Source organism: Lates calcarifer, linkage group LG19, assembly GCF_001640805.2.
Source record: "Lates calcarifer isolate ASB-BC8 linkage group LG19, TLL_Latcal_v3, whole genome shotgun sequence".
NCBI lineage: Eukaryota > Metazoa > Chordata > Actinopteri > Centropomidae > Lates > Lates calcarifer.
The window spans coordinates 24,142,167-24,169,634 of NC_066851.1; the positions used below are offsets into that span (position 1 = coordinate 24,142,167).

General features: G+C 42.0%; 2 protein-coding genes and 1 long non-coding RNA gene across 3 annotated transcripts in view; 2 read left to right on the forward strand and 1 right to left on the reverse strand.

Moving 5' to 3' along the window:
• prkd1 (protein kinase D1) overlaps positions 1 to 18,343 on the reverse strand; it is a 33,367-nt gene extending 15,024 nt beyond the window's left edge. Inside the window, exons 1-8 of the mRNA XM_018673002.2 lie at positions 18,083 to 18,343; positions 8,314 to 8,452; positions 1,629 to 1,760; positions 1,353 to 1,522; positions 1,143 to 1,166; positions 805 to 1,015; positions 319 to 396; positions 32 to 233 (exon numbers count right to left, since the gene is read on the reverse strand). Of these exons, the coding sequence (XP_018528518.1) occupies positions 32 to 233; positions 319 to 396; positions 805 to 1,015; positions 1,143 to 1,166; positions 1,353 to 1,522; positions 1,629 to 1,760; positions 8,314 to 8,452; positions 18,083 to 18,310 (1,184 nt within the window). The 5' untranslated portion in view covers positions 18,311 to 18,343. The remainder of the gene's footprint in view (positions 1 to 31; positions 234 to 318; positions 397 to 804; positions 1,016 to 1,142; positions 1,167 to 1,352; positions 1,523 to 1,628; positions 1,761 to 8,313; positions 8,453 to 18,082) is intronic.
• The window catches only part of LOC127143588 (uncharacterized), a 57,211-nt gene extending 37,064 nt beyond the window's left edge, over positions 1 to 20,147 (forward strand). Inside the window, exon 3 of the long non-coding RNA XR_007815150.1 lies at positions 20,059 to 20,147. This is a non-coding gene — a long non-coding RNA (uncharacterized LOC127143588). The remainder of the gene's footprint in view (positions 1 to 20,058) is intronic.
• A 2,752-nt stretch (positions 20,148 to 22,899) lies between these two features.
• On the forward strand, positions 22,900 to 25,179 carry LOC108881170 (E3 ubiquitin-protein ligase TRIM39-like). Its single transcript, XM_018673001.2, is given in 3 exon segments — positions 22,900 to 23,113; positions 23,223 to 23,391; positions 23,394 to 25,179. Coding segments are annotated over 2 exon segments (1,383 nt in total). The 5' UTR covers positions 22,900 to 23,113; positions 23,223 to 23,237; the 3' UTR covers positions 24,623 to 25,179.
• The last annotated feature ends 2,289 nt before the right edge of the window (positions 25,180 to 27,468 follow it).

Sequence of the window (27,468 nt, forward strand, 5' to 3'; positions counted from 1 at the left end):
TATATACATCTGTGTGCTTCCTTGTTGTTACCTGATGGCTCGGGGCGATTCGTCCAGGTCGGGGTCGTGCAGGTCGCAGAGGTCGCTGGGCCCCGCCTCCAGCAACAGACCCCCCTCTGACGTCAGCGCTTCGTCCATGTCGTCCAACAGGCCGCCACCTCGGTCGACGTCGTGGTCGTCTAGGCAGCCCTCCACCATGACGACATCTGACTCCGCCCCTGGGCTCAGGAGCTCTACAGGACAAAAACAATGTTCTAGGTTCAGGTTAATGTTTGTAGCTGTATGGGTAAAGATGTGTATGAGTGTGTTGAGACTTGCCTCCATTTTTAGAGACTTCTCCCAGACAGTTGTTCGGCACTTTGGGAGCACATCGCTTGTGGCAGTTAAATTTACAATCTGAGAGAAAAGGAGAGGAGTTGTTAGGTCACATTCTCATTTTTAGTTCCTTCTAAATGCTATGACTGTTTGCTCTGTCCAAGTCTCTCATATCCACCTGTTAAGTCGTGATGTAGCAAGAAACACCCTGCAAAGCCATAGCTTATATTAGGTACCTGCTGTTACCAGTGGGTGCTAACCTGTGCTAACATTAGCTAGGTTAGCTTAGTGATGTTACTAGTAGAATGACACTGAACTTTTTTGGTCTCAGATCTGTTCAAACAACATGGGACACAACACTGCGGCAAAGTTGGACCTGGAAACAGGATTTTTGCCGGTCGTGACATCAGATTGTGAACAGTGCAGATGCTAGAGTTGTACTTTGACATGAACATCTAAATAATGCTGCTGAGGAAACATTATGCTCACCTTTACACTGGAGTCCCTGTCTGAAGAGGCCTTTCAGCAGCTTCTTGCAGTGCTGACAGACGGTGGGTCGGGTGTACGAGTGGATGAGGAAGGTGTGGGGAACTTTGACCTTCGACAACAAGATCTTGTCCAGTTCAATGGGACGGCCAACGTACGACTGGGAGCTGGAACGACGCTCTCTGCCGGGAAAGTAATCCAACTGGTTCTTCTGCTGTGAAGAGAGAGGGACACAAAGACCAGTGTCTCTCTCAAATAATGTACTCCATAATAATCAGAAGCATAAATGCAACTGAGGCGTTCTATTAGTTTCATTATTACAGTATTATCATGGGACTTACCTCCATGCTAGGACTGACTGGAGACTGGACAATGAGAGGAAGCGACAGAGAGAAAAAAAGACATTTAAAGTGGGGTTCAAAAGCTTTAATGAAAGAAAATTACATTTTATGTCATAGAATAAAAAGTGAAAATGTCTTAAGCTCAGTGTTAAAAACCACAGACCTTATTTCAGTGCTAAAATGCTAACTAATTTCCTCCAGTCTACTGACCAGTAAAGCATCGTCAGTGTAGTGAGGGGGTGAGGGTTCAGCAGAAAGGGGGCGTCCAATGTTGACCAGCCCCCCCGTCAGGGAGACGTTGGAAGGGCGACGCCTCCTCACCCCACTGCAGTTATTTGGGATCTTAAAGGCACAACGCTTGTGATAGTTCAGACCACAACCTGGACAGAAAGAAGACGACGAGAGGAAACTGTGTGCTGGAACAATTTACCCACGTGAGCCTCGTCATCAATACATGAACAAACATCCGCTGTTTGTCATCTGTACCTTCACATTTGAGTCCCTGTCGTACGAGTCCCCACAGCATCTCTCCACAGTGGTCGCAGAAGGCCGGCGCTCGGTACGAGTGGACAAACAGACAGTGTGGACGGATCTGGAAGTCCTCCACCGTGGCTGACGCTGCAGAAACGATATTAAGGAACCAATGAGTTTCAGCCCGGCCAACAGATGATTTCTTTACCCAGTGTGCTGAATCCTGGTTCCTCACACAGAATTTTATTTATCTTTTCTTTGTGTTGTTTTCTTTGCTTTTATCACACACCCTGTATTTTATTCTGAATTGTGTGTGGCCTCTGCCCTTGTTTCCTGTCTCTCCCTCAGCTGTTGATTATTAAATAAAAACACAATGCCAAAACATCCACAACAGGTGGATCCTGTGATATGAAATGAAAATAAAGCACAAAAACAGAAAGTCCGAAACTCAGCAGAAGCTTCAGGTTGCTTTAGTTTCAAAACTGTTGAATGGGTGACTACAGATGTTAGCATCATGTTACCTTACCAAACTATTTATTATTCTGACAAAAAATAATAAATAATTTAAAAAAAAATTGATATGCAAATACTAAATATTTTTCATAAAACAATTTGTGTTTGGTGGAAGTGCATTTCCACACAGATCCATATTAGTCATTGTCATCACTAACGCATCAGAAAATAACAATAACTACGATTAAAATACTTTTTTTATTGTTAAGGAACTGTGATATAATGAAGTAATGAGGAAGTACTCAGTTTGATGTGGTGGTGCAGAGAGACAGAGAATAACTAATGATTAAGTTATGAGTAATGAATGAGTCGTTACTAGTTTCAGTTAATCAGAGTCTATTTTTGCCTGACAGACAACATTATGGATAGGATTCCTACAGAGATAGACCTTTTTATTAAAGAGTAAGATCAACACGAGACTCCATTGACAAAAACAGGAATTTTACCAAGCAGTTCTTCACTGTGGTGTTGCCTGAAGCGATTTCTCTACTCTGTGTTTTCCCTAAATGTTTTTAAAGCGTCTTAGAGACGAGCAGCTGCTGATCTGGGGTGACTGGGCTGCTGGCCAGAAGAGCCATCTGAGCCCAAACATCCTCCAGCTGTTTTCACAAAAACCCAGTTGGGTACACTGGCAGCACCAAGACATTTGGTGCTTCAGGTTCAGGTTTCAGTTTGCCTCTCCAAATTGAAAGTCTTAAAGAAAAAGTTCTTATTATCAACAAATCCCATGTGCAGATTCAACAACAGAAACCAACAGTAGACAGTTTTTCATCCACCTGAACCGACTCCTTACATTAGCATAGCGGTTCTGTCACAATTTGTACTAGATTTAGATCTAGTCTCTTAACCAGATTTCACAAAAGTTTCACATGATTCTTTTTTTTCAACCATCTTTTTTTAATCCATGTCATTTCCCGGGCTCCATAGTATGTCAATACTTCCTGATTTCCCTACTAGGCCTGTCTCTCAGGAATGTTTTTTCAAACAAAGGAGGAAATAGCACATTTGTCGGAGAATATTTTCAGCAGAGGATGGATTCATGTTTGGTGCTGTAGTGAGTATTTGTGGCAGCATGTCACCTACTGTGTCTCTGATGTGTTTTAAATAGTTTTTTGGAAACAACGGAGCTTTACGACTCAGAGGAATCAGATATATCTGACTCTGGATACACAGTGGAGACGTTCAGCGCTGGTTCGGAAAACTACAGAACATCATCAGAGTTTTCCTTCGACCAGCCAGAGATGGAGAGAGAAAGAAGAGGAGGAGGAGGGAGATAAACACAACAACAGAGAGACAGAGTAATGAATGGGTTGTTAGGGATATTTTGTAAATGTTTTGGAGGTATGAGAGGCTCTTAGCAGGCGCAGATGGACCGAGTGTTTGTTTGGTTGGCCAGCAGGCTTGGCAAGGCATGATGGGTAGTTTGGGATATGGTTTTCGCTCCATTCCTCTCTCTCTCTCTGCATGATATTTCTGAATCTCTCTCGCTTTTTTCATTTTCTTTCACACACACACACTTCCACACACTCTCTCGCCCTGTGCTGTGGTCCTCCAGCAGAATACGGCTCTGATTAGACATTCTGCTGCAGGAAATTACCTCCATTTATTCAAATTATTGTTTATGCCTTTTGTTTGGAGGGCCAACATACGTTTGGAAGTCTGAACAAGCTCCCGAACTGTTATTATATGCTTCAGAAAATGACTTGTGTGTGTGTGTGTGTATGTGTGTGAGGGTTTCCTAGGTAGTCCTTGTCTGAATATAAATGCCTGTGTTTATGTGTGTGTTCTCTGTGCTGGAATTAGGAGCATTAAGGAGCACTCGCTGCTTTGCTTGTTAACCCACAACCAGAAAACAAACACTGCGGGTGGAGAAACTGTAAACCAGCGGTGGTGGAACAGCCCAGAGTGGTGCGCTAATAATTACATTCACGGTTTCATAACAATAAACTAAACTTTAATTGTGGGAAAGCGTGACTTGCAGTTCGTCAAACAGTCACGGTATTTAATGTATGGATTTATTTAGTCTACATGGACAGGAATTGCCCATTGTCCAACCATCTATCCATCTTTATTGACTATTGATTGATTTGCAGTCTATCCATCCAACCATCTATGCATTTTCTTCCTCATATCCAGATGGGATATGTAATCTCTTCAGTGAGGTCCTGGAGGATCCTAATCAGATCCCCAGACCACCTCAACTGGTGGTGGTTTGGTGTGATGAGGAGCAGTAGCTCTACTCTGAGTTCCTTACTCTGGCTGAGCCCAGACACCATACTGAAGAAACTAATTTCAGCCTCTTTCTTTTGATCACTACTTGACCATGGTGACCACAGGTGAGTGTAGATCAACTGGTAGATCTGCAAAGTCTGCATCACTGCTACCCTCATTCATGAACAAGGCCCTCAGATATTTGAAATCCTTCACTTGGGGAAGCATCTAACCATTTTCTGCCTTCTAGTGACTCCAACTTTTTTTCTACCATTTTTCTGGTTCTGTTTAGACTCTCACAGCTCCTGGTTCAGGTTCAGGGAAATGGTCTGGACCTGGTCTGGTTTAATACAAAAAAAGTTCACAGTGATTTCAGACACAACCAAAACCACCATCTTCCCCTGATCCTAAACCAAAGAAAACTTTAAATGAGTTTGAAAGTCGTGTTCACTGTCACAAAAAAAAATGTGTCCGTGCACATGAAATTTGTATATTTCAGTAGAGAAATAAAAGCTTCACAGTCATAATTGCAACTTGGATGCTGATGTAAACACTGTTCACACATTTAAAATTAGTAACTGCAGCATGCATCTTTGTTTTGTTTGATTTTTTCTTTTTTCAAGTTTGCTCATTTGTCATTTTTAGGGATTTTTCTCTATGCAAAACTGAATCTAAACAATAAATGAGGGAGAAAGTGCAGCTGACTTGTGAACTCCCATCATCCTCGGGGTTTATTCTGTACTGTAAACAACTTGAATCAACATATACGCTGAGTAGGAGGAAACAGCAGAGTTTGTTAACCAACTCACAGCCAATAAAACCTGTCTGTCTGAGTGTTTCAGGAATCATCAGGATATTTTTTTTACAGGTCGTTTGTGACCAATCAGCTCGCTTGGCTGGAGCTGCCTGTTACACCGTACAAGGTTAATTTCCTGTTTGTTTCCTCCACACCTCGAGCTGTCAGTGGGACTGGCAGAGAGCCGTTAACAAAAGTGTTTTTAAGTGTCAGAGGAGGAAGAGGAGGAGGGAAGGGGGAGGAAAGGTAGAGGAAGGGGAGGAAGAAGGGAAAGGATTAGTGCAAGATGGTGGGAGATTGTAAATGAGGTGGAAAATATCAAGGACGAGGAAAGAAAGGAAGAGTTTTGGGTCAGGGATGAGTGGAAAAGAAGGAGAAGAAAGAAGATGAGGTGGGGGAGAAAATGCAAAAGAAGGTGTTAGATGGAGGTGAAGACAGAGGAGGAGAAGTAAGACAAGCACATAGAGGTTGGAAAAGAAGGTAGACGATGACAGAAACAAAAGGAATTGAAGAGGGGGAGAAAAGACAAACCGAGCATTTGAGAGGAGCAGGATGTTCAGTTAGCTCCAGCACTAACATTAAGCTAATTAGACCTGATCCAGGACCAGAGCTGTCTCACCTGACCTGGATGTTTCAGGTGCTCAGGTGTGAATTCTGAAGAGACAAACTTCTTTAATCTCAACAGTCAACTGTCGTCTCTGCTCCAGTCCAGCAGGTAGCAGTATTTCTGCATTGCGTCTACATTTGTGAACACAACCTGCCTCTGTTACAGTTACGTTATGTGTTGTGTATGGGTGGCTGTTCCTCACTTTACCTATTTACTCCACAATGTCTCATTGACAATTCTGCCACCACACAAGAGGTCAGAGGGTAAAAGAAGGGCCGGAGACTGTTGGTGCTGAAGGTGACCAATCAAAGGAGCTGCTGTTTACACAACAACAGTTTTACTAAAAACATAAAAGTTTTTCCTTCGTGTTTTTGAAAAAGTTCTCCCTTCCATGACACTGACATCTGGTAGTATGTGCCCAGGCCAGTAGGTGGCAGGCTTGATAGTCTTGCTATTGTTGTTGTTCTGTTTGTAGGTATATGATGCAGTGATGATGTGTTTCTGTAGTCCAACCTGAAGTTAGCATCAGCCTGGTTCCTCCACAAAAAGCCAGTGGGATTTTTTCATAGTGTTTTGGATTATTCCAGAAAATAAACAGTGAGCAGCTAAAGTTTCTGATCCTTCAGGTTTAGTTGATCAGATCATCTTCACAGATGAACACCACTGTTCTGATGTTTGAAGTAAGAAGCTAATGTTAGGCTATAAACCAACTACACCACGGTCACATGACGTCAACGTCTCCACCACTAAGCTTCCAACTGGTCATTTCATTTAGCTCTGAGCTCTTCTACAAAAGCCTTTCTTCTTAGAAAGTTAGTGAGAGTTTGAAAGAGCGTGAGTAGAAACACAACGAGGCTGTAAAGGTGGACTGGTGAGTAGATGGGTTTTCATGTTAACGTCCCCGACAACCTCTGTAGTCTCATTTAGACACTCGTTAGCAACCGCCTTTTTTAAGACATGTAAAAGCTTCAAACATCAGGAGTGGGGGATTTACTGACCCATTTTATGTCGGAGAATCAAACCTGAAAATGTCATGAATGTCTGACGAGGGAACAGGAAGTGCTAACATGCTAACATGCTAACTTACTTCCAGGTTTTAGGATCAGTCCTGCACGAATCACAGCTATTCACACGAAGGGGGGCAGTGACGTCACAGTTTTCACAAGAACTATGTATTGCAAGTTTACAAAATGACAGTAAGAGTGGCGTTTTCAAAAGATTACTCAAAGATTGTCAAGGAAACAGGGCCTGAGTAAATGTCGTAAACCCAAACTGTTGGAGAGTTTGGAGAATGCGTTTTTATTATTATTGATGGGGATGCTGGACCAAAATATATCCATGAGCCCCAGACTGTGATAAACCAGAATTTATACACAGAGGGGAAAAAAGTGGGAAAATGCAAACATCTTCATTAAAACAAACACACAAATTCAGACAAGCAATATGCAAATGTCCACACACACACACACACATATACACACACTGACTGGGTGGAGACTGAGAGGCAGGAAATTGGGGAGCAGCAGCTGTCAGACCGTTAGTGTAGCGCCGTGTGAACACCTGAGTCCTGAGCTGGACGGCAGCCAGACAGACGACAGAAACGACACCGAGCTCAGACAGAAAACCATCATCAGACACATCTGGAGACTTTTAGCTGCATTTCAAGCTGCCAAAAAATGTTTACAGTATAAATCTGAGGTTTTTTTTTTAACCAATTAAGCAGTAAATCTACACCTGAAAGAGATTTTCTTTGGTTTGTTCAGATTGAGTTTTACCCAGAATCCTTTGTGACTTCAGTTCACTGATTGCTTTGTTCTTTTCATGAGATTTGTCGACAATAAGAAAAACACAAAATGCTGCCAGAGTAGAGAGAAAACTGGAGAAGGCTGATGAGGTTTATAGTGTTGACATGTGTGTGAGCATCACCCAGGAGGTGACAGCAAAGTGAGACATCCTCACACACACATACTCATCCACCCACCCATCCATCCAGAGAGGTGAAGTCCAACCTGCTGAGCGTTTGACACCTTTACAGAATCAAACAGGCGACACACAAACTCCAGACTAAACTCTGAATCTGAACCTGTTTTCACTTGATTTTCATGTGTAAACAGGAGGTGGGTGAGTTTCCCACCTCAGTAATAATTACAGCTATATTGACCTCCTGGTTTTTATGTGAACTTTAATTTCAAGAAACTTTTGCAAGATATCATGAAACTTTATCGAGATCTGACAAAAATACATCTTTTTGTTTTTTCCATTAGATTTTGTTTTTCTTTTCACTCCACATACCTTCCTAGGAATTTTTCCCCCCTTTTTAAATTTAGCCTGTATTTGTTTGCATTTTGGCAAACTGTCTTCATTAAAAGTTGCTGTATTATGTAACAGCAGCTCCTGTTTTCAGACAACAATCACTGTGAAACTGAAGGAAAACTTAACAACATGATGATTCTTGTTATGCGTCTTTTTTCTCTGATTTCTAAGTGGATTTCGGGAGGTTTACTCTGGAGATAACGACACTGAATCACATCAACGTCAAGACACAGCAGGGTCGATGCTGTAACCTGTCTCACCTGACAGCACGGCCTCCACCAGGTCTCCCTCCTGGATCTGAGAGGCGGAGCGCAGCAGCTGCAGCACATTCTCCGACGTCTGGTCATGACGAAACAGAAGGATCTTCTCGTACATCCCATAGAAACCACACTCCGGTAACTGACGGAGACAGAGAACAGAGCAGAGATCATGTTAATATAAAACAGTGCTTTCATTTGGTTGCCTTTGGGCAGAGCCATGCTAGCAGTTTCCCTCCATTTCCAGTCTTTATGCTAAGCTAACTTAGCCAACTGCAGGTTGTAACAGACACAAGAGTGTTTTCAATCTTTCATCGAACTCTCTGTGAGAAAGACAATGAGTTCTCAAATATTTCCTCACATCTCAGACCTTCCTTTGAGTATCTGCTCTTTATCAAATAAAACAGGAATCACACAACATTTCTCTTCTGCTCTTTTGCTTATTTTCTAAACTTATAAGAAAATAAATGTCATTTTGTGTTTTATATAGTAAATATTATATAAGCTGCATTCACAGTTCCCCAAATGTATGTCCTTGTATTTCAGAATAATACATTTAGTATATTATGCATTATTAATTTGAATTTGAGATCAAGACAGACTCATAAAGATCAAACAAAAAAAGACGGGAGAGGGACTGAGGTGAGCTTTAATCTTCCTCAGCAGATGAATAATAATTTAATTTTCAGATAATTTAAATTATCATCAGGAAGTGATGGACAGAAACGTCAAACAGAACAAAGTGGAAAGTGAAACACTGATGTGATAAATTTACAGAGTGAACTCGTGTTCATGTCAAGAAGTTCAGGTAATTAACTGACGACCTCAGACTTTAACGATCCAATCACATTAATCAGCAGCCTGACAGTTTTATTACAGTATCTGACAGTGAATTACATTTGTTATGATTTTAAAAAAGTTATAATTTCACAAATATATGATTAAAAATGTCACGTCTGTCGCAGCTGCAGAGCAAAGATGAACTTACACTCGTTATCTTAAAATTATACCTGGTCCTCACAAAGATAGAAGTGTAAGAAACACACACACACACGTGACACCACAGGAAGTTAAAGGTGCAGTTTGCCGTCATGTCGAGGATCGATGGCGCGTTGCTGAAACGAGCAACACATTGACTGACTGCAGAGCACCGCTGAGACTGCTATCGACCACACACACACACACACACACACACACACACACACACACACACAGCTGCTAACCTGTTGTGATGCTCAGTGATCTCAGGCAACACAAACTGACCAACCACGCCTCCTAAATAAAAAGTAACTAAACAACCCCCAAAAGCCTTAACTAATTACTCTTCTATTTTTGAAACTTATTTTTCCATCTTTTTGGTGTAAATGATTGATAGGGACAAAAATATTTGGAATCCAGAAACATCGCTTTTTATCAATACCAGACTCCACTGACAAAAACTGGAATTTTACAGTGCAGGACACAGGAGCTGCTGCCTCGATCTGTTGGTGTGTTAGTGTTGTTTCAGTGGTGGAAGAAGTAATCAGATACTTCACATAAGTAAAAGTACCACACAGTAACACAAACACACTAACAGATGGAGGCAGTGGTATTCCAGCAGCTCCTGGTTAAATCCCTGTTTTTGTCTATGGAGTCTGGTATTGATTGCTGTAATCCTATCCTCAACACTGTGTGTGTGTGTGTGTGTGTGTGTGTGTGTGTGTGGCGTTGCCATAGCAGCGCTGCCCTGTTGTCATGGCAGCAAGAACTCAAGGCTGATTCCTCTCCTTCCTCTCCTCCATCTCTCTCTCTCTCTCTCTCTTTATTCCCTTCAGTTCAGTGTCTTTCTGTACTGGATGTGCTGTACAGCTCTGTGATCGCCCTGCAAGGCATTGTGGGTAACAGAGTCATTGTAGCTACAGTTGTTTTCAGAGCAGAGCAGAAGCTAAGCTAACTGCTTTCGTTCTTTAAACCTGAACGTTTCTGTCTCTGACATTTCTGATCAAAGTGTAAACTGATTGATGTATTGATCACTATGTAAAGAGCTTGAAAGTAATGATGTCACTTCCTGTCTAGTTCACTTCTTCTAGCCTCTCTAACTTTACAACAGCAGATAGAGAAAAGTCTTTGCCCCAAGAATTTTTTTCCCAGTACAGCGTTTGCCATGCTCACCGTCTTATTTTAGAGTGTTAGCATGCTAACATTTGCTAATTGCGTTTGCTAAAACATTTGCGATGAGAATTAGAGACAAGGAAATGGCCACAGTTTTAAGTTACAATTTTAAGCAAATTAAGAAAAACCAGCAGACCAGACTCGTACGTCACTGATCAGACTTCATGTAAAGTTTTATTGAATTACGACTAACGACTAGGTCTAAGGTTTTTTTGATTCTTAATCTTTCCTCTGCAGCTTAAACATGAAAACTGGAGCTGTGAGGTTTTCACGCGACTAAAGCAGCGATGCACTGGTCCTCGCTTAGAACACCTAATGGGGATGAGAGAAGGCTGTCACCATGACAACAGGACATGCTGCATGATGCCATTTATAAAGGTGCATGTGTGTGTGTGTGTGTGTGTGTGTGTGTGTTTAAGGTATAAACCTGAGTGAGAGACACGAACATACAACTGGAAACAGAGAGAGAGAGAGATGTTACTTGTCAATAGGCTCTGATGAGAAGAGTCAGAGGACTGATGAATATGTACACACACACACACACACACACACACACACACACACAACAATAATAACTCTGGTATTTTTGAACCTGTGTTGTTCTGAGGTCTAAATCATTGACAGGGACAAGAATCTTTAGAACTGTGCGTGCACCAGAAACATTGCTATATATCAATACCAGACTGCATTGACAAAAACAGTAATTTTACTGAGCAGAAAAGAAGAGCTGCTACTTCAACCTGTCAGTTTGTTTGTGTTATTGTGTGGTACTTTTACTTATTTTAGGTATCTGACTACTTTTTCCACCAATGAAAGTCACACAACAAAACAAACAAACAGATGGAGGCAGTGGTATTCCAGCAGCTCCCTGTAAAAGTTCTGTTTATGTCATTGGGGTCTGGTACTGATATATAGCAGCGTTTCTGGCTAAACAAAAACAATTTTACTCTTTAATCAAGACTTGTTCTGGTTTTCTTAACCTTCATATTAACCTGTAGGTAGACTCACTGCTTTGGCATGATGTTATTTTGTCTGCAGTGTTAATTAGTTTTGTGTAGATGACACTTGTAACAGAGGTGTGCCATGTGTGGTTTGGGATTGTGGGAGAGCACTTGTGTGTATGCTTTTGTGGACTGTTTTGTGTCACTTGGATTATCATCACCATTATATTTACTTTTGTTTAAACCCTTTTGTGTCTAAGGAACCCCTTGAAAATGAGAGGATACATCTCGAGGGGTTTTATCCTCAAATTAAAATTAGAAATGGAGAAAGTATCTGAGTTAGAGTCGGCATTAAACCTGGTTTCCTCACAGCCAGCGACAACTGCCTGGCCATGTATTTGGGATGTATTCGTAAACTTAGACCTGTTGTCCTTGTTAAAGGACTCTTTTTTTTTTCCTGCAATCAAACATCACAAACTTCTCAACAGCGTAAGAACAAGATGGCAGAAATCGCTGTCAACACACTCTACAGACGAGATCAAGATAAAATGGTGCGTTCCAGTTGTACTTGGAAGTCAGAATTTCTGAGTTTCTCATCAGAAGTTTGATCAGATTCAGAGTCAGATTTCCACCAACAACTTCCTGTTCAAACAGCTAGTAGAAACTAAACATGCAGACAACATTCGGGTTTTAGGAGGATTTATTCCACATATTTAAACCCAGAGTCTGACCACAGCTGCAGCCTGTAGACTGTCCAAATACATCTGTTACTGCAGCTGACTCACAGGTCAGGCAGAGATCTAATTATTGAACCATCTAAACACTGATTTCCTCGGTTTAACCTGGTTTCTTGTTTGCATGTAAACGTACTGGCTGGTTGTGCATCATTTTGAGTCTGAATTCGTGAAACAAAAGCTTACAGCTAGTCGCTAATATGAGCGTTTTCTAATTTGGTGAAATGTTGACGATACACAACTAACACTGTTCCAAACTAAATGTATCTGTGATCACCTTTGTCTGGTGGATAAACATCAGCAGAATTATCCTTTCAAGGAAGGAAAGAGACAAGAGAGGGAAACAGAGATGAAGTGAAAGGATGAATAAAGGAACATGAATGGATGAAAAAAGTGAAGATGAAAGTGAGAGAACAATGAGACGGAGAGAGAGAGAACACACACACATCTGTTCTGTACTGCTTCATTCAGAGTGTGTGTGTGTGTGTGTTAATGGCCCTCAGAAGGACACTTCACAGCCGCAATCATCATCAGTTGCCAGGCAACAAGGAGAAACCGTTACCGACAGAAACACGGCGGCACACACAGCTTTATTATTACTGTTAGAGTGGCATATAGGTGTGTGTGTGTGTTAGAGACAGATGTGGTAAGAAAACATGAATGCTCAGTGAAACCAGAAGTCTTTCACCTGCTCCACTGGCTCTTTGTAAATGTATATTTCATAATCCTGCTGCACTGGACTGTAACATACAAACACCTTATCACCTTAACAAAGACAAAACATCCAATACTGTAAATTTCAGGGATGTTCCAGTCAAGTATTGTTGGCCACGATCCCGATACACGTCCACTGTGACCCATAACTCTGCAAAGGCAAAGTGTAAGAGTCTATAACTCTGTAGTCAGTGATTTGGAATTTCCTGATTGTGTCCAATTGATTTTAGAAAGACTGAACTGCAGAAAACCCACAGTAAATCTTGCAAATCGGATCCAAACAACATTTGCTGGTTGTTTGAAATAAGGCAGCAAAGTGTCTTTTGCGTCAGGAGTGACAATGTCAAATCCACAGTGACAGAACGAGCAGGATTCATGCTGCTACTGCCAGAGCACCATCAGTGACAGAGGAGTTCTGCACTGACGGTGAGATGATGGACCTCCCTAAAGTCCTGCAGGGATGATGTATTTTTGAGATGGGTTTTTTTTAGATGGGTTTTCATGTCAACGTCCCCGACAACCTCTGTAGTCTCATTTAGACACTCGTTAGCAACCGCCTTTTTTAAGACACGTAAAAGCTTCAAACATCAGGAGTGGGGGATTTACTGACCCATTTTATGTCGGAGAATAAAACCTGAAAATGTCTTGAGCTTGTGTTAAAACCACAGACCTTATTTCAGACATTTAACCAGAAACACACTGACTCTGGGACGAGGGAACAGGAAGAGCTAACATGCTAACTGACTTCCTGGTTTCGGGATCAGTGCTGCAGCTCTTTCTCACAGCGTAGGCTGGTGACGCGTGGACGTACAAATATGATCTGATCGCCTGCAGTAATAACAGAACAGAGAGTCGAGGATCTGTCTGCAATATGAGACTGTTTGATTGTCTGTGTCGCAGTTGGAGCTACAGAATCAGCCGGTCCACTCTGACTGAGCAGCTGTGTTACAGAGTGGAGCTTCTTCCCTCGCAAAAGATCTTTGGCTGAGTCCAGACGCTCGTCTGCAGAGAGCAGTTATTTGATCTTTGCAGAGAAAAGTTTGGTCGAGTTTCTGAAAACGTTAGTAGAAAAACAAAAGCCATTTCAAACTAACTTGTTTTCACACACACACAGACACACACACACCTTATGTTGTTAATCAGTTCATTTGGTGCTATTTGAAGTGTTAAGTGTTGCATGTTGCGAGCGATGTCACACAGGTTTGGTGTGTGAACAGGTGTCGAGGTGACCTGCTGTACTTTATCTTCCTCTATAGAATATAAAAAACCTGCAAATAAACACTTCCATCAACAACCTGTGTGTGTGTGTGTGTGTGTGTTGCACAGTGTCAAGCCGTTAGCATCCTGGCTCTCAGGTTTCAGGTGTGTGTGTGTCACGTTCAGGTGTAACAGTCTCACCGTGGGGAAATGAGGTGATTTTCACCTGAAATGAGACAATTAGTAAATCTGAGCAGATTTAATGGACACGTAACACCGTGAGTGTGTGTGTGTGTGTGTGTGTGAGGAAATGTCCACACTAAAGTGTATGAGTCTATTTTCATCTCCACTTCTAATTCTAACCTGCCTCCACACTACACCAGTGTTCTCCACCTCTGAACATAAAGGGAAACACAGATCTGAAGTCTTCTTCCTATTCTGCAGGTGAATTAATGAATTAACATGTAGGAATAACATAGGAATTGATGGGAATTTATGTGAATTAACTGGAAATTTGTGGTACTTTATACAAACTCTATCATAGACAAATATGAACATATTGTTTTGTTTTTGTTTTGTTATAGTCCCAAATGAATCCCAGTTTCAGTCCTGAACCCATCCCAATCTTGATCCACTCCCATTCTGTCCCAACCTTGATCCTGATCCAGTTCCAACCCTTCTCTACTCTCCTGACTTCCTCTCAGTTCAGTCATGATCCAACCATCACAATCCTATTCCTCTTCTTCCTGATTCTGTTTCGTCCTCTTCCTTTCAGGTCTTAATCCCATTTCTGATCCCGTCACAGTCCCATCAGGGTTTCCTGCAGTACCACATATTCATAGAGGGTTTTGGTTTTGAGAGCGGGGGAAAATCACATTCATAACGACAGTGTTGTTTGTGTAAATGAGAGAAAAACAATCTCGCATTCACAAACTCCTCCTGTGATTTTTCTCTGCTTGTCTGCGTGAGAGAGAGGACATCTATCACATTCATAAGGACACTGACACTGTCTGTGTTTCTGTGTGGTTTCGCTGCAAGCGCTTAGCAACAGCTTTTCAGTTCAATTCAGTTCATAAAGCAAAAGCCAGAAAAACAGAGAAACCCCTGCAGAGCGAGCGAACAGAGGCAGAATTCATCTCGTTTTCCAGCGAGGAGAGAAACCAGCCTCAGAGTGAGTCACTGCACTGACTAACACCGGAGCACATCTCAAACACTGTACACTTTACACATGGAGGGAAACACTGCTAAACACACTGCGAGCCATCAGAGGGATGTGTTTGTCCTGCTGCTGCAACTCTAATCTCAGTGACATGGACGTCTGATCAATCATCAAACCACTGATCGATCATCTGGTTCCAATCCAATGTTCTGCTGGGAAACTTTGGGTCCTTCATTCATCTGGATGTTTCTTTGACTCGTACCATCCATAAACATTGTGGTAGACCAAGCACACCCCCCCCCCGGCAGCAGGGGCCTCCACCAGCAGGAAGCCACTGAGCCCGCTCAGAAATGTCTCGACGAACACGACAAAGAACCCAAGGTGTCGACCTGGCCTCCAAACTCCCCAGATCCCAGTCTGATCCAGGATCTGTGGGATGATCCAGAACAAGCCAGATCCATGGAGGCTCCACAGATGTTTTGTTTAATGTTATCATCCCTTTTTGTGTCAGGAACATAACACATGGGCAGAGCAGTAACTGATACATCCTGAGCTGAATGTTGTGGGCTGATGAACAGTTGTGCTGCCTTCTGTACTCTAAACTCTGTTTCTGCTCTCTCAGACGTTCCAGGTACCCACACAGTGACTCTCTGTCGAAGGTCATACATTCACTTTCACTGGAAGCCAAAGCATCATCAGTCTGGAGAGTCCGACAGTAGCTGTTTATAACTGGTTAGCTTCGACTATCAGCAGCACAGGAGAGGTGCAGAGAGAGGTTGTAGTGGTGATTTGTCAAAAATCAAAAGTCAAACTCAAAAATCAAAGAGCCACTGATGCACCGTGGGTGTGTAATGTACACAGGCAAAAGAAGCCCATTGTCCAAACAGTTTGTGTTGTTTTTTTCCATCCATGTCAAGTCTCCTGCTGCCTCTGTTGTACTGGTAAAAAACCACTGACCCTGCTTGATGAATACTAATAAACTACTCCTACTAATAAACTAACAAATGAAAATAATTCAGCCAAAACAAACATGCACCTAAAGTAATCAGACTCTCAAATAAATCCCAGTTATTAAACAACAAAATAATAAATAGCTCTGAGGTGATAATTCACCTGAAGCTGTTTGATAAACGCTAAGGAGCTGTAATCCGCCTAAGAAGTATGAAGAGGGAAACTGGGAATCTGTAGAGCCTCAAATCTTGTTAGAATATCACGGCCATAAGGTTTCATCAGACCATGAGAAGCGTCAACAGTGAAAATAGATATTGTGCACCATGTAATAAAAACTAAAACTGCAAGACTGTTAAGACCGAACCTTCACAAACGACCTCCACCTCACAGAAAGTCCAGACAGGACAAACCAAACATCTCTGAGCACAAAACAGCCTTAAATTCTATAGAGGCCGGACATGGCCGACCATCCTCCTCTCATTTCACTGGCCTCAGAAAAGTAGAAGGCCTCATCATAATGTTTGGCTCTTGGTGTATTCTTGTCTTTCTATTCTTCTTGTTGGACTGTACTAAAGTGCTGAAGCTCTTGTCCCTTCCTTTGTGGATGTTTGAGAGTGAACACCTCTTTGGGAGTGGTCTCCTGCTCGTCTTGTGTTGTTAAAACTTTAACGCTCTGCCCAGCAGGAGCTAGAGAAGCTGAGAGTCCCACAGGTCACAAAGGTTAAAGTTATGTGTCAGATAATGAGTGTTACTATAGACGGCATCGCCCGTGGCACTGCACATCATCCATACATGTTATTGAATATTCCTCTCTCTGTCTAACACACAAACACATATAACATCAGCTAGCATGTCCTGACATGATGGAAAACGTCACTCTTTGGTTTCCAGCTGTCTCTTAAAGGATTTTTGAACCTGGAATCGGTGCAGCATTTGGGTAAGAATCACGTCAAAGTACGTCCACTAAAGTACCTGTTTTTGCCACTGATTGTTCTTCTCAGAGTCTGACAACAATTCCTGTTTTTGTCAATGGAGTCTGGTACTGATATATAAGATTGAACACCTTCTCACTCTGGATTTTAGTGGACTCTGACCCAGTGGTTAATCTCATCATTCTCACCAATCAGAAGTCAAAGCGAAAGTGTAAACACCCGCTGGCAAAAAAAAAAAATTATGCTAGCTTAGACTAGCATGCTACGCTAAGTGCGAGAAAAGCTCCTACAAGCTTCTGTAATTCACTGTAAAATAACAGACGGACAGATGTTTGACCTCCAACGTCCAAAAGTCAAAACAAATTATCTGCATTTTTTGTTTTGTTCCGTTTTTTTTTTTTTTTTTGTTCGCTCTGCTAACAGGGAGGCTAGTCCTAGTCCACTACTCCATATATAGCTATACAGACAAACTGCGGGCTTGATTTCAAAAATTTTATCGACATCAAATCACAATATCTTTCAGAAAAATTGCAATTAGATATTATTATTAATTAGTGCAGGAAACAATTAAAAGTTTTTCCCTTCATCTTTTTGTATTTTATTCTATTTTATTCTCTCCTTTTTCTGTTCTTTGACACTCACACTCCTTTACTGTGTTTTCCTTGTTCTGAAAGTTTTTCTGTATCATGCATATTTTTTTGCAACTGACATCACAATCAACAGACACTGACTTTTCATTTGTAGGTTTCTAAATCAGAGTAAATGTGTGGGTTTTATGGTGAGAAAACACTGACAGCACCTTTAATTCATTCATATTTAAAACTGAAAACTTCACCACACCGAGAATAAGTACTTTTACTTGTATTTTTACCACTAATGGTACAGTATTTGCTGTGTAGTCTAACTTTCAGCAGGTATTTTTCATTCTAGTACATTATGAGAACTTCTGCAGGAGTTAGAGGGTCTGAGGAGGACTTGGTTTACACTCTTTACCTTCTGGTCCACGATGGAGCACGCCACCTCCCGGACCTGACTGAGGCTGAGCTCTGCGGCGTCCAGCAGCACCGGCTCCCGGCTCAGACCAATCTGGATGTGGAAGGAGATCACACCGCCGCCACCTCCTCCTCCTCCTCCTCCTCCCCCGGTGCCGGTGTTGGTGTTGTTTGTCCCCCCTGAGAACGGGAGCGGGCTGGGCGCACGGATCAGCGGAGGCGCACTCATATGAGCCTTTTTCCCCGGTGGTTTCCAAACCCTGCCAAGAAACAATTAGGAGTCACGACGATTAGAAATGACCGCACGGGTGACTGGATGGGGGGAAATAAGCCTCGCGGGGTCCAGGTGGTGCAGCCAGAGAGAGAGAGAGAGAGAGAGAGAGAGAGAGAGAGAGAGAGAGAGAGAGAGAGAGAGAGAGAGAGAGAGGAGGGGGGTTAAAACGCTCGGACGCACGAAAACTCCCCGAAGCGTCAAAAAAGAAGAGTTCCCGACTAAAAAACGACTGAAAAACTACACGAAAACTAGAAGAAGAGGCGCAGAGGAGAAGAAGAGAGGAGACAAACAGAGGGAGGATGTGAACAGAGGGTGAATTAACAGAGCCATAATGACTACATGACTGGACCAGAGAGGAGCAGCGTGGAAACCGGTGATGCGGGTGACAGAGCCACGGACGTCAACAGTGGCTGGAGAGGAGGAGGAGGCGGGAGGAGAGGAGAGAGGGAAACCTCCCGGACAGATGGAGGATGGATGGAGGGAGAGATGGTCTGCAGATTGGAGAGAGTAATCTATTACTGGGAATGAAGTGGTTTATTTTTATTAAATTATATCATTTAGATTGAATTCATTCATTTCTACCAGTAGCTTTGGACCATAACCAGGAAAAACAAAGTGATTCCTCTGCATGTTAAAAACCCAGTGAACCTGGAACAAACTGAAACAAACTGCTCTCTCTGTCCATCTTGTTATTTAGGGGCTACAAACATTAGAATCAGATTAAAAACCGGTACAGACAGCTACAGCTCTGAGCGCTGATTAAATACAACAAACCATGTGAATCAGAAAATGAACAGCTGAGCAGAGAAACCAAGTTTTTAATGATCCACCTCAGAGAGAAATGGATCATCAGCAGAGGATAAGATGCCCGTGACCTCCTGACCTTTCCTGTTGTGTAGAGAGTCACCTGGAGGGCGTGGCACGCCCGCCTCCTCACCTCTGATTGGTTGGTACCTCTGCTGCCGCACACACTGATTCCTGTTTCCCCCGTCAGACCAATCAGAGGTCTGTGGGCGGGGTTAAGAACGGTCATCTTCCTGTGTGATGAGTGTGGATGAGAGACAATGAGGTTGATGGGTTATTCATCTCTCTCTCTATACCTGAGTCTGTGACACACACACCTGTTGAATCAGAGACCAGATTCCTCGCGGCGCTGCCTCCGTCGCCTCAACACAGACAGAGTGAAGTCTGCTGGTTGCTAGGAGACAGACACACACACACACAAACAGATATATACACAAAGCAAAGACAGAACTCCCACGCTTCAACCTCGCCTCCATTTATTATCAAGGATGATGCCAGAATCATCGCATATGGTTTTTATATGTGTGTGTTTTCTGTGTGTGTGTGTGTGTGTGTGTGTTCAGGTCAGTGTGCTTGAATTAAACTGAAAAGAACAAACAGCTGCTGATAATAATAATTATTAATCATTTGTTAATAACTCAGCGAGAGCTGCAGAACTGATCCTAAAACCAGGAAGTCAGTTAGCATGTTAGCACTTCCTGTTCCCTCGTCCCAAAGTCAGTGTGTTTCTGGTTAAATGTCTGAAATAAGGTCTGTGGTTTTAACACAAGCTCAAGACATTTTCAGGTTTTATTCTCCGACATAAAATGGGTCAGTAAATCCCCCACTCCTGATGTTTGAAGCTTTTCCGTGTCTTAAAAAAGGCGGTTGCTAACGAGTGTCTAAATGAGACTACAGAGGTTGTCGGGGACGTTAACATGAAAACCCATCTACTCACCAGTCCACCTTTACAGCCTCGTTGTGTTTCTACTCACGCTCTTTCAAACTCTCACTAACTTTCTAAGAAGAAAGGCTTTTGTAGAAGAGCTCAGAGCTAAATGAAATGACCAGTTGGAAGCTTAGTGGTGGAGACGTTGACGTCATGTGACCGTGGTGTAGTTGGTTTATAGCCTAACATTAGCTTCTTACTTCAAACATCAGAACAGTGGTGTTCATCTGTGAAGATGATCTGATCAGCTAAACCTGAAGGATCAGAAACTTTAGCTGCTCACTGTTTATTTTCTGGAATAATCCAAAACACTATGAAAAAATCCCACTGGCTTTTTGTGGAGGAACCAGACTGATGCTAACTTCAGGTTGGACTAACTTCAGGACTGGACTAAATGCAGTGTTTACACTTAATGACCTCGATGGAAAACGTCATTAGGTCAAGGAAAGCAAGAACTGATTGATGGAGAAGTGCTCAGGAAAAGGGGGAATCCAACTGCACTTATACTTGACTGTTTTTTAAAACCAACTTTATTTATAACACATTGAAGACGTACAGTGACAAACTCAGTGCTGTACGCTACAATTCAACAAGGTTTCCTGTCCAACACAGAATCACAGGCAACATTTAACCATCAGTTACTCAGAAGAAACAACAACAACATGGATATTGTTGAAAACAGAAACAGACAGAGCAGATTATACTCAGACAGAAGCGTATAGAGTTTCCTGTCATGGCTTTCATAAGCAAAACAAAGATTATTCAAGTGCAGGCCCAGTACCAGGTTCAAGTAAATCAATGATTTATTAACAACAAAAAGGCTTACTGACTGGTGAGGAAGGCGAGGGTCTGGGAACAGAAGAGCAGGGAGAAGTCCAAAACCACAAAATACCAAAGTGTAATGTTCAAACACAAGAGGAAGAGATCGGACTGGATACACACAAGGGATAATTAGCTAATGAGACACAGGTGATACGGAAAACAGGCGGGAAAAACACAAAGACAGGAAGCAAAACCAGAAGAGACACACAAGGAAAGTGATTCCAAAATAAAACAGGAAGTAAGAGTCTCAGTGAGGGCAGGACACAAAACAAAACCCCAGCGATATGTTTGTCAGGTCGTCCGTCCAAACAAATGGATGGCCAAAGGTTGAGGCTAAGGTCAGCACTGTCGACCCGATCCAGGGTTTCTGACAGATCATCATCAGTATGCAGATTTTAAAATCATTCAGTTCAGTCTGAGGTATATTCATATAAATCAGGATCATTTGAGAAATCACCTCCAGGATTAATCCAGGCGCCGTGAGTCCTGTATGAACTACAGATTAACCTGGAGGAAGTGATTTGCTCCAGAGTCAGATTAAATTTCCAGCGATAATCCCATCACCAGAGCAGCTAACAGTGTGAGTGAGATCCAATAATCTTCCTGCTTTATGTCTTAGTTACACAAACAAATCTCTATAAAAGAAATCTTCGTCGGCATCAGACAGATCCACCGTCTTGTTTTTCCTCTCTGCAGTGATTCACTCTGCCAGGGTTCAGCTCCCTGTGGATCCACCCAGGCTGAAAAATGTGGAGCGTAGTAATCGTCCTTATTTATAGATCCGTGTGTTGAAACAGTACGATGATGATGAGTCAGAGCAGATGATGCTTTGGCAGTAAACTTCATGACGGGAGAACTTTATTTGTCAGCAGCAGAGATAGAAAGAGAGAGAGAGTCTACACCGGAAACAAAGCAGCATGGACTCACACCATTAATGTTTATGGCCTCTTGTGTCAGATTTACATTGATATTGTTTTACCACCAGAGCAAAACGTGAACTGAGGTCCAGAAGCATAAGTAGAGTGGGTTTATTTATGCTGTACATTTCTGAGTTTCAAACATGCAATTCCCTGCATTCAGGTGAATTTTTAATGCATGTGCAACTTACATCTTCATCTGTCTTTTATTTTATGAAGCTAGGTAGCTTGCTAGCTAATTTAGCATTCACGCACTTTACTAAACTGTGATATTACTAATAACTATTTAGCTCTCAAACTAATACAGATTCATCACATCTCTTCTGACCAAATGAATTTTGCCACCAAGCAACCAACTTTAGTTAGCTAGCTAGCAACCCCTGATTCACCTGAACAGCACCCTGATTTTTTTAAAATTAGATTAGCTAACTAGCTAGCTAATATAATGGTGCGTTCCATTTAAACCGGAGGTCAGAACTGGGAGTGATGTCACCTCCGAGTTGACCGTGTTCCAGTTGAGAAGCTGGAAAACACTCACAGGAAAGTCTTTGCTGTTGTTGCTCTGTCGGAGAATCAGAAGAAATCTGCTCCACCTGAAGAACAAAAACAAAAAAAACAAAAGGAGCAAAAGATATCTTTGTTTTTCTCTGTGTAAGTGTAAAAAACATTTTGATTACATTTATCATTCTTCTACCAAAACACAAAACTGACTTAATGTTAAACTATCTATAAACAGTAACATTAGCAGGGTGTTCACTACTATTGATGCGAGTAGCAGCCATCTTTAATTCTTATGCCAGGGTTGGTGAGGTTCCTCTGACTTTCCGAGCTGGAAATCCGACTTCCAAGTACCAGTTCCAAATAAAAGCTTTGAGAGGAGGGAAATTATCCAGATTACAAAATACAAACATTTGGGACTGATCAACAGAAAACCTGTCTGAATACTGAGTTTTCCTAAAATCTTCCAGGGATTTTACTCAGTTATAGTGAAACTGCTCCACTTCCTTCAACCTACAGCTGCATTTGAACTGAAACAGAGCTGCTGCAACACCCTGCTGCACGTTATCAGTTAACATTTCAAGCTCCACCCCTGATCTGACTTCCTGAAACAAACCAGGAAACAGTTTGTTCCTCGTCACTAAAGAGAGACACAGGCTGAAAAACATTTGATCAGATTCACCTTCAGACCAAACTAACAGCTTCCTCTGAGTGAGTCCAGCTACAGGAGAGAAAAGAGGAAAACTACAATACTGCTGCTTCAACCTGCTGACTCTCCACACACTGAAGGTGAGTTTGACTAAAACCACCACTCAAAGTGAAAGTAAATCTCAGTGAAGTTAGTAGAGGAGGGAGGGGAGCCATGACTGACTGTACTTCCTGTCTGCTGTGTTTTCAGCTTCACTCAGACTAAATGGCTTCCAGATCAGAGGAGGATCTCTGCTGTCCGGTCTGTCAGGAGGTCTTTAGAGATCCTGTTCTTCTGTCATGTAGCCACAGCTTCTGTAAAGACTGTCTGAAGAGATGGTGGAGAGAGAAACCAACACCAGACTGTCCAGTTTGTAAGAGTTAGAACCACCTGTTAGTCTGGTGTTAAAGAAGCTGTGTGAGTCCTTCTTACAGGAGAGAGATCAGAGATCTTCAGAGGCTCTCTGCAGTCTGCACTCTGAGAAACTCAGACTCTTCTGTCTGGACCATCAGCAGCCAGTGTGTGTCGTCTGCAGAGATTCAGAAAAACACTCCAACCACAGCTTCAGACCCATCGATGAAGCTGCACGACAACACAAGAAGGAACTTCAGGAAACTCTGGAGTCCTTAAAGAAGTTAGAGAGTTTAGAAGAAGTTAAAGTGAAGTTTGATCAAACAGCAGAACACATTAAATTCCAGGCCCGACACACAGAGAGGCAGATTAAGGAGCAGTTTAAGAAGCTTCACCAGTTTCTAGAAGAGGAAGAGGAGGCCAGGATGGCTGCACTGAGGGAGGAAGAGGAGCAGAAGAGTCAGATGATGAAGGAGAAGATGGAGGCTCTGAGCAGAGAGATAGCAGCTCTTTCACACACAGTCAGAGCCACAGAGGACGAGCTGAGAGCTGAGGACGTCTCATTCCTCAACAACTACAAGGCTGCAGTGGAAAGAGTCCAGCAGCGCCCCCTGCTGGAGGATCACCAGCTGCTCTCAGGAGCTCTGATAGACCAGGCCAAACACCTGGGCAACCTGACCTTCAACATCTGGAACAAGATGAAGGACATGGTCTCCTACAGTCCTGTGGTTCTGGACCCAAACACTGCTCATCCAGAACTGATCCTGTCTGAAGATCTGACCAGTCTGAGACCAGGAGAGGAACAGCAGCTTCCTGACAATCCAGAGAGATTTAAATACTTCCGCTCTGTCCTGGGCTCTGAGGGTTTTAACTCAGGGACTCACAGCTGGGATGTCGAGGTTGGACAAAGTACAGACTGGATACTGGGTGTGTCAGCAGAGTCTGTCCAGAGGAAGGGAGACATAGCTTCTGGATTATGGAGAATAAGGTTCTATAAAGGTGAATACTCAGCACGGTCACCATCAGCTTCATTCACTGTTCTCTCAGAGCAGAAGAATCTCCAGAGGATCAGAGTGAATCTGGACTGGAACAGAGGAAAGTTGTCGTTCTCTGATCCTGATACTAACACACACATACACACCTTCACACACACTTTCACTGAGAAGATGTTTCCATACATTTTCACTGTGGATAATCTCCCAGTGAGGATGTTACCAGTGAAGGTCTCTGTGACAGTGGAACAGATCAGTCAGAGATAAAGAGGATGATCAGATTTATAATGTTGTTTATTTCTTAAAGGGAAAAGTCAGAGAATTTAACGTCTTAAACTGCACCTGTCCTCCTGCTGTCTCATTATTCCAAAGCTCTGTTTATTTCTCTTTCACTTCTTTTATTTCCATCTTCTTCTTTTCTAGTTGAACTATTTGCTTTTTCTTTCTATTGTCGAACTTTTCATATGTGAAAAATGATTTCACTCATTTTCTGATCTTTATATTTGGTTTGTTTTTATTGATTCTGTGTCATTTTAAATTGTTTTTAGGTTTTTTGTCATTGTGACTTTGTGTGGAGCTGTGAAGAGCAGCAAACTGATGGAGATCCAAATATGTTTTTTTTAAAAACCACACATTTATCAATAACTGCAGGTTTGATCATTGTTCAGATTCAACAAACTTTATTTTAAATTCTCGTCCAGACGATAAAGTTTCCAAACATGAAAAGTGATTCAATGGTTAATTACATAAATGAAATGTTTCAGAGATATAGATTCTATGTAATGTTTTCTACTTGGATGAAATAAAATGAGAATAAAACATTGTCTTGGTGTTATATTCTGTTTTCTGCTTTCACTTTTGCTACATATATCACTACCAGACTCCACTGAAAAAAGCAGAATAGAGAATAACAGAATAACAATCTGTCTGTCAGTGGTAAAAACAAGAACTTTAGTGGACAGACTAAAGTTAATTTCACAGTGAAGCTCCTCCATTAGGGAAGATTCCAGTCAATAAACTTAAGTAAAAATAAGAGAGCAGCAGCCTGATACTGAGGCATGTAGAGACATAGAGGAAGAGGGTGGAGGATAAAGCAAACACAGATATTAGACAGATTCATTTTTGTTTATCAGGTCCCATGTTAACACCTTCACCTGCTGATGTGGTTTTCTTCTGTTTGCTGTTTGTTCAGAGGCTTCAGGGCAGCGTCCACAGCGTCATTTCACACAACAAGCTGAATTATTGCCCCAATAAATCTGTAGAACAACCAGCGCTCCCGGCTGAATTACAACCACGAATCATAGGATTATTATCAGTGTGTGTGTCTCAGCTGAATTACACTTCAGACAATAAATGAACCTGTTTCCATGGAGATCCTTGTAATAACAACAAGGTTGGGTGTGTATGTGTGTTGGAGAACGGTGGAGAGGGAGGTGGTTATTCTCCTGTCTTAGTTCAGATGAAGGGAAATCTGAATGATGGTCTCTGCAAGAAGAAATTATTTCCCCAGTTTGGTGTAGAGGAATTCAACCGGTCTGAACCCTATCAAACAAAAAGGGAGGAAAGAGAACATAGCATAATACAGACTCTGTACTTGTTGTCTAGAGGAACCAAGAACTCACTGTGCAAACTGAGCAACAGGAAATCCAACAAATTAAAGTCCACAGAAAAACACAGGGAAAAACACCAGGGACGCGGGAGGACGATCAACGAAAAATAACGTAATACTCTGGCTACTGAAGAGCACAGACAAGATATATATACACAGAGACTAATGAACAAATTAGACACAGGTGAGACTGAAAACACATGAGCAGGAAGTAAAAGCACAAATGACACGCCAGGAAGTCATTACTAGAATAAAACAGGAAGTGAGCAAAACACACAGAAAAATGGAACACCAAAATAAGACAACAAACAACACCAATAACACACAAGAAGGATAATAAGAACATAAGTCTCTGAACACAAGAGAAATTCAAACAACCCAACTAAAACCAAAAACAGAGTCTCTCAGGGAGGGGATCACGACAATAGAGTTATACACAATATTATTAATAGTAATGAAAGTTATAAAAATAATAATGAAAGTTATAATAGTAATAACAATAATAGCAATAAGATGTTGAAGTTTTCATGTAACAACAGTCATTGAGCAGGACTGTGGGAGCAGCAGGAGGCATGACGTCACAGATCAAACTCTACCTGCAGGAAGAGACAAAAGAGGAAGAGAGGAACACAGCGACAATAACGTGACTGAGGGAAGAAACAAACAAAGTGATGCAATGATTTTATGACAGTTTGCAGTAAGGACAACCTGGATTATACTGAATCCTAAGAACCAAACCACTAATGCTAAGAGAATAAGGTGCTAACTGAAGGTTGAGGCATAAAGATGAGTTTTAAGTTTGGTTTCAAACATCTGATCAGTCACAGTCAAAGGTAGGCAGTTAATGAACTGTAATAATCGAATTCAGGAACAACGGTGATAAGCACAAAGCAAGCTCAACTCTTGTAGAGCTTGTAATGTTATGGTAACCATCTGTTATCAGTCTTTTATTGAAACTCTTTAAACCTTTGATTTGTTGGTTTGGTGGGCTCTCTGTGAAGGATGGAAACAGTCTGAAGTTTTTCCTTTATGGGATAAATAAAGTTGAATCCGATTCAGTCGGTCAATTCTAATACTGAAACATCTGATTAACAAATCCAGTATATCACACAGAGCAGCTGATCTGCAGCTAAAAAGGTTTCACAACTGGTTAATCAGTCAAACAGCTGATCAGCCAATCACCCAATCACCTAATCAAACAGCTGATAAAACACCAATTAAACAGCAAATCAACACAATCAGTCAAGGTATCATTCAGAGAGAGATGCAGCCGTCTCCTCTCCAGATCTGTGACGATGTTCAGATTAGTCCACAGACCCTGAAGGACCTGAAACCAGCAGAACGAGACGACCAAGAGTCACATGAGGAGATGCTGGACCACATGGAGTGACAGCTAGGAAACTAGGCCAGAAACAGGACCAGAGGGAAAAACCAGGACGAAGCAACTCCAAACTATCTCCAGTCCTAAAATCGTCTGACAAGCTTCAGTCCCCGAGGATGACGA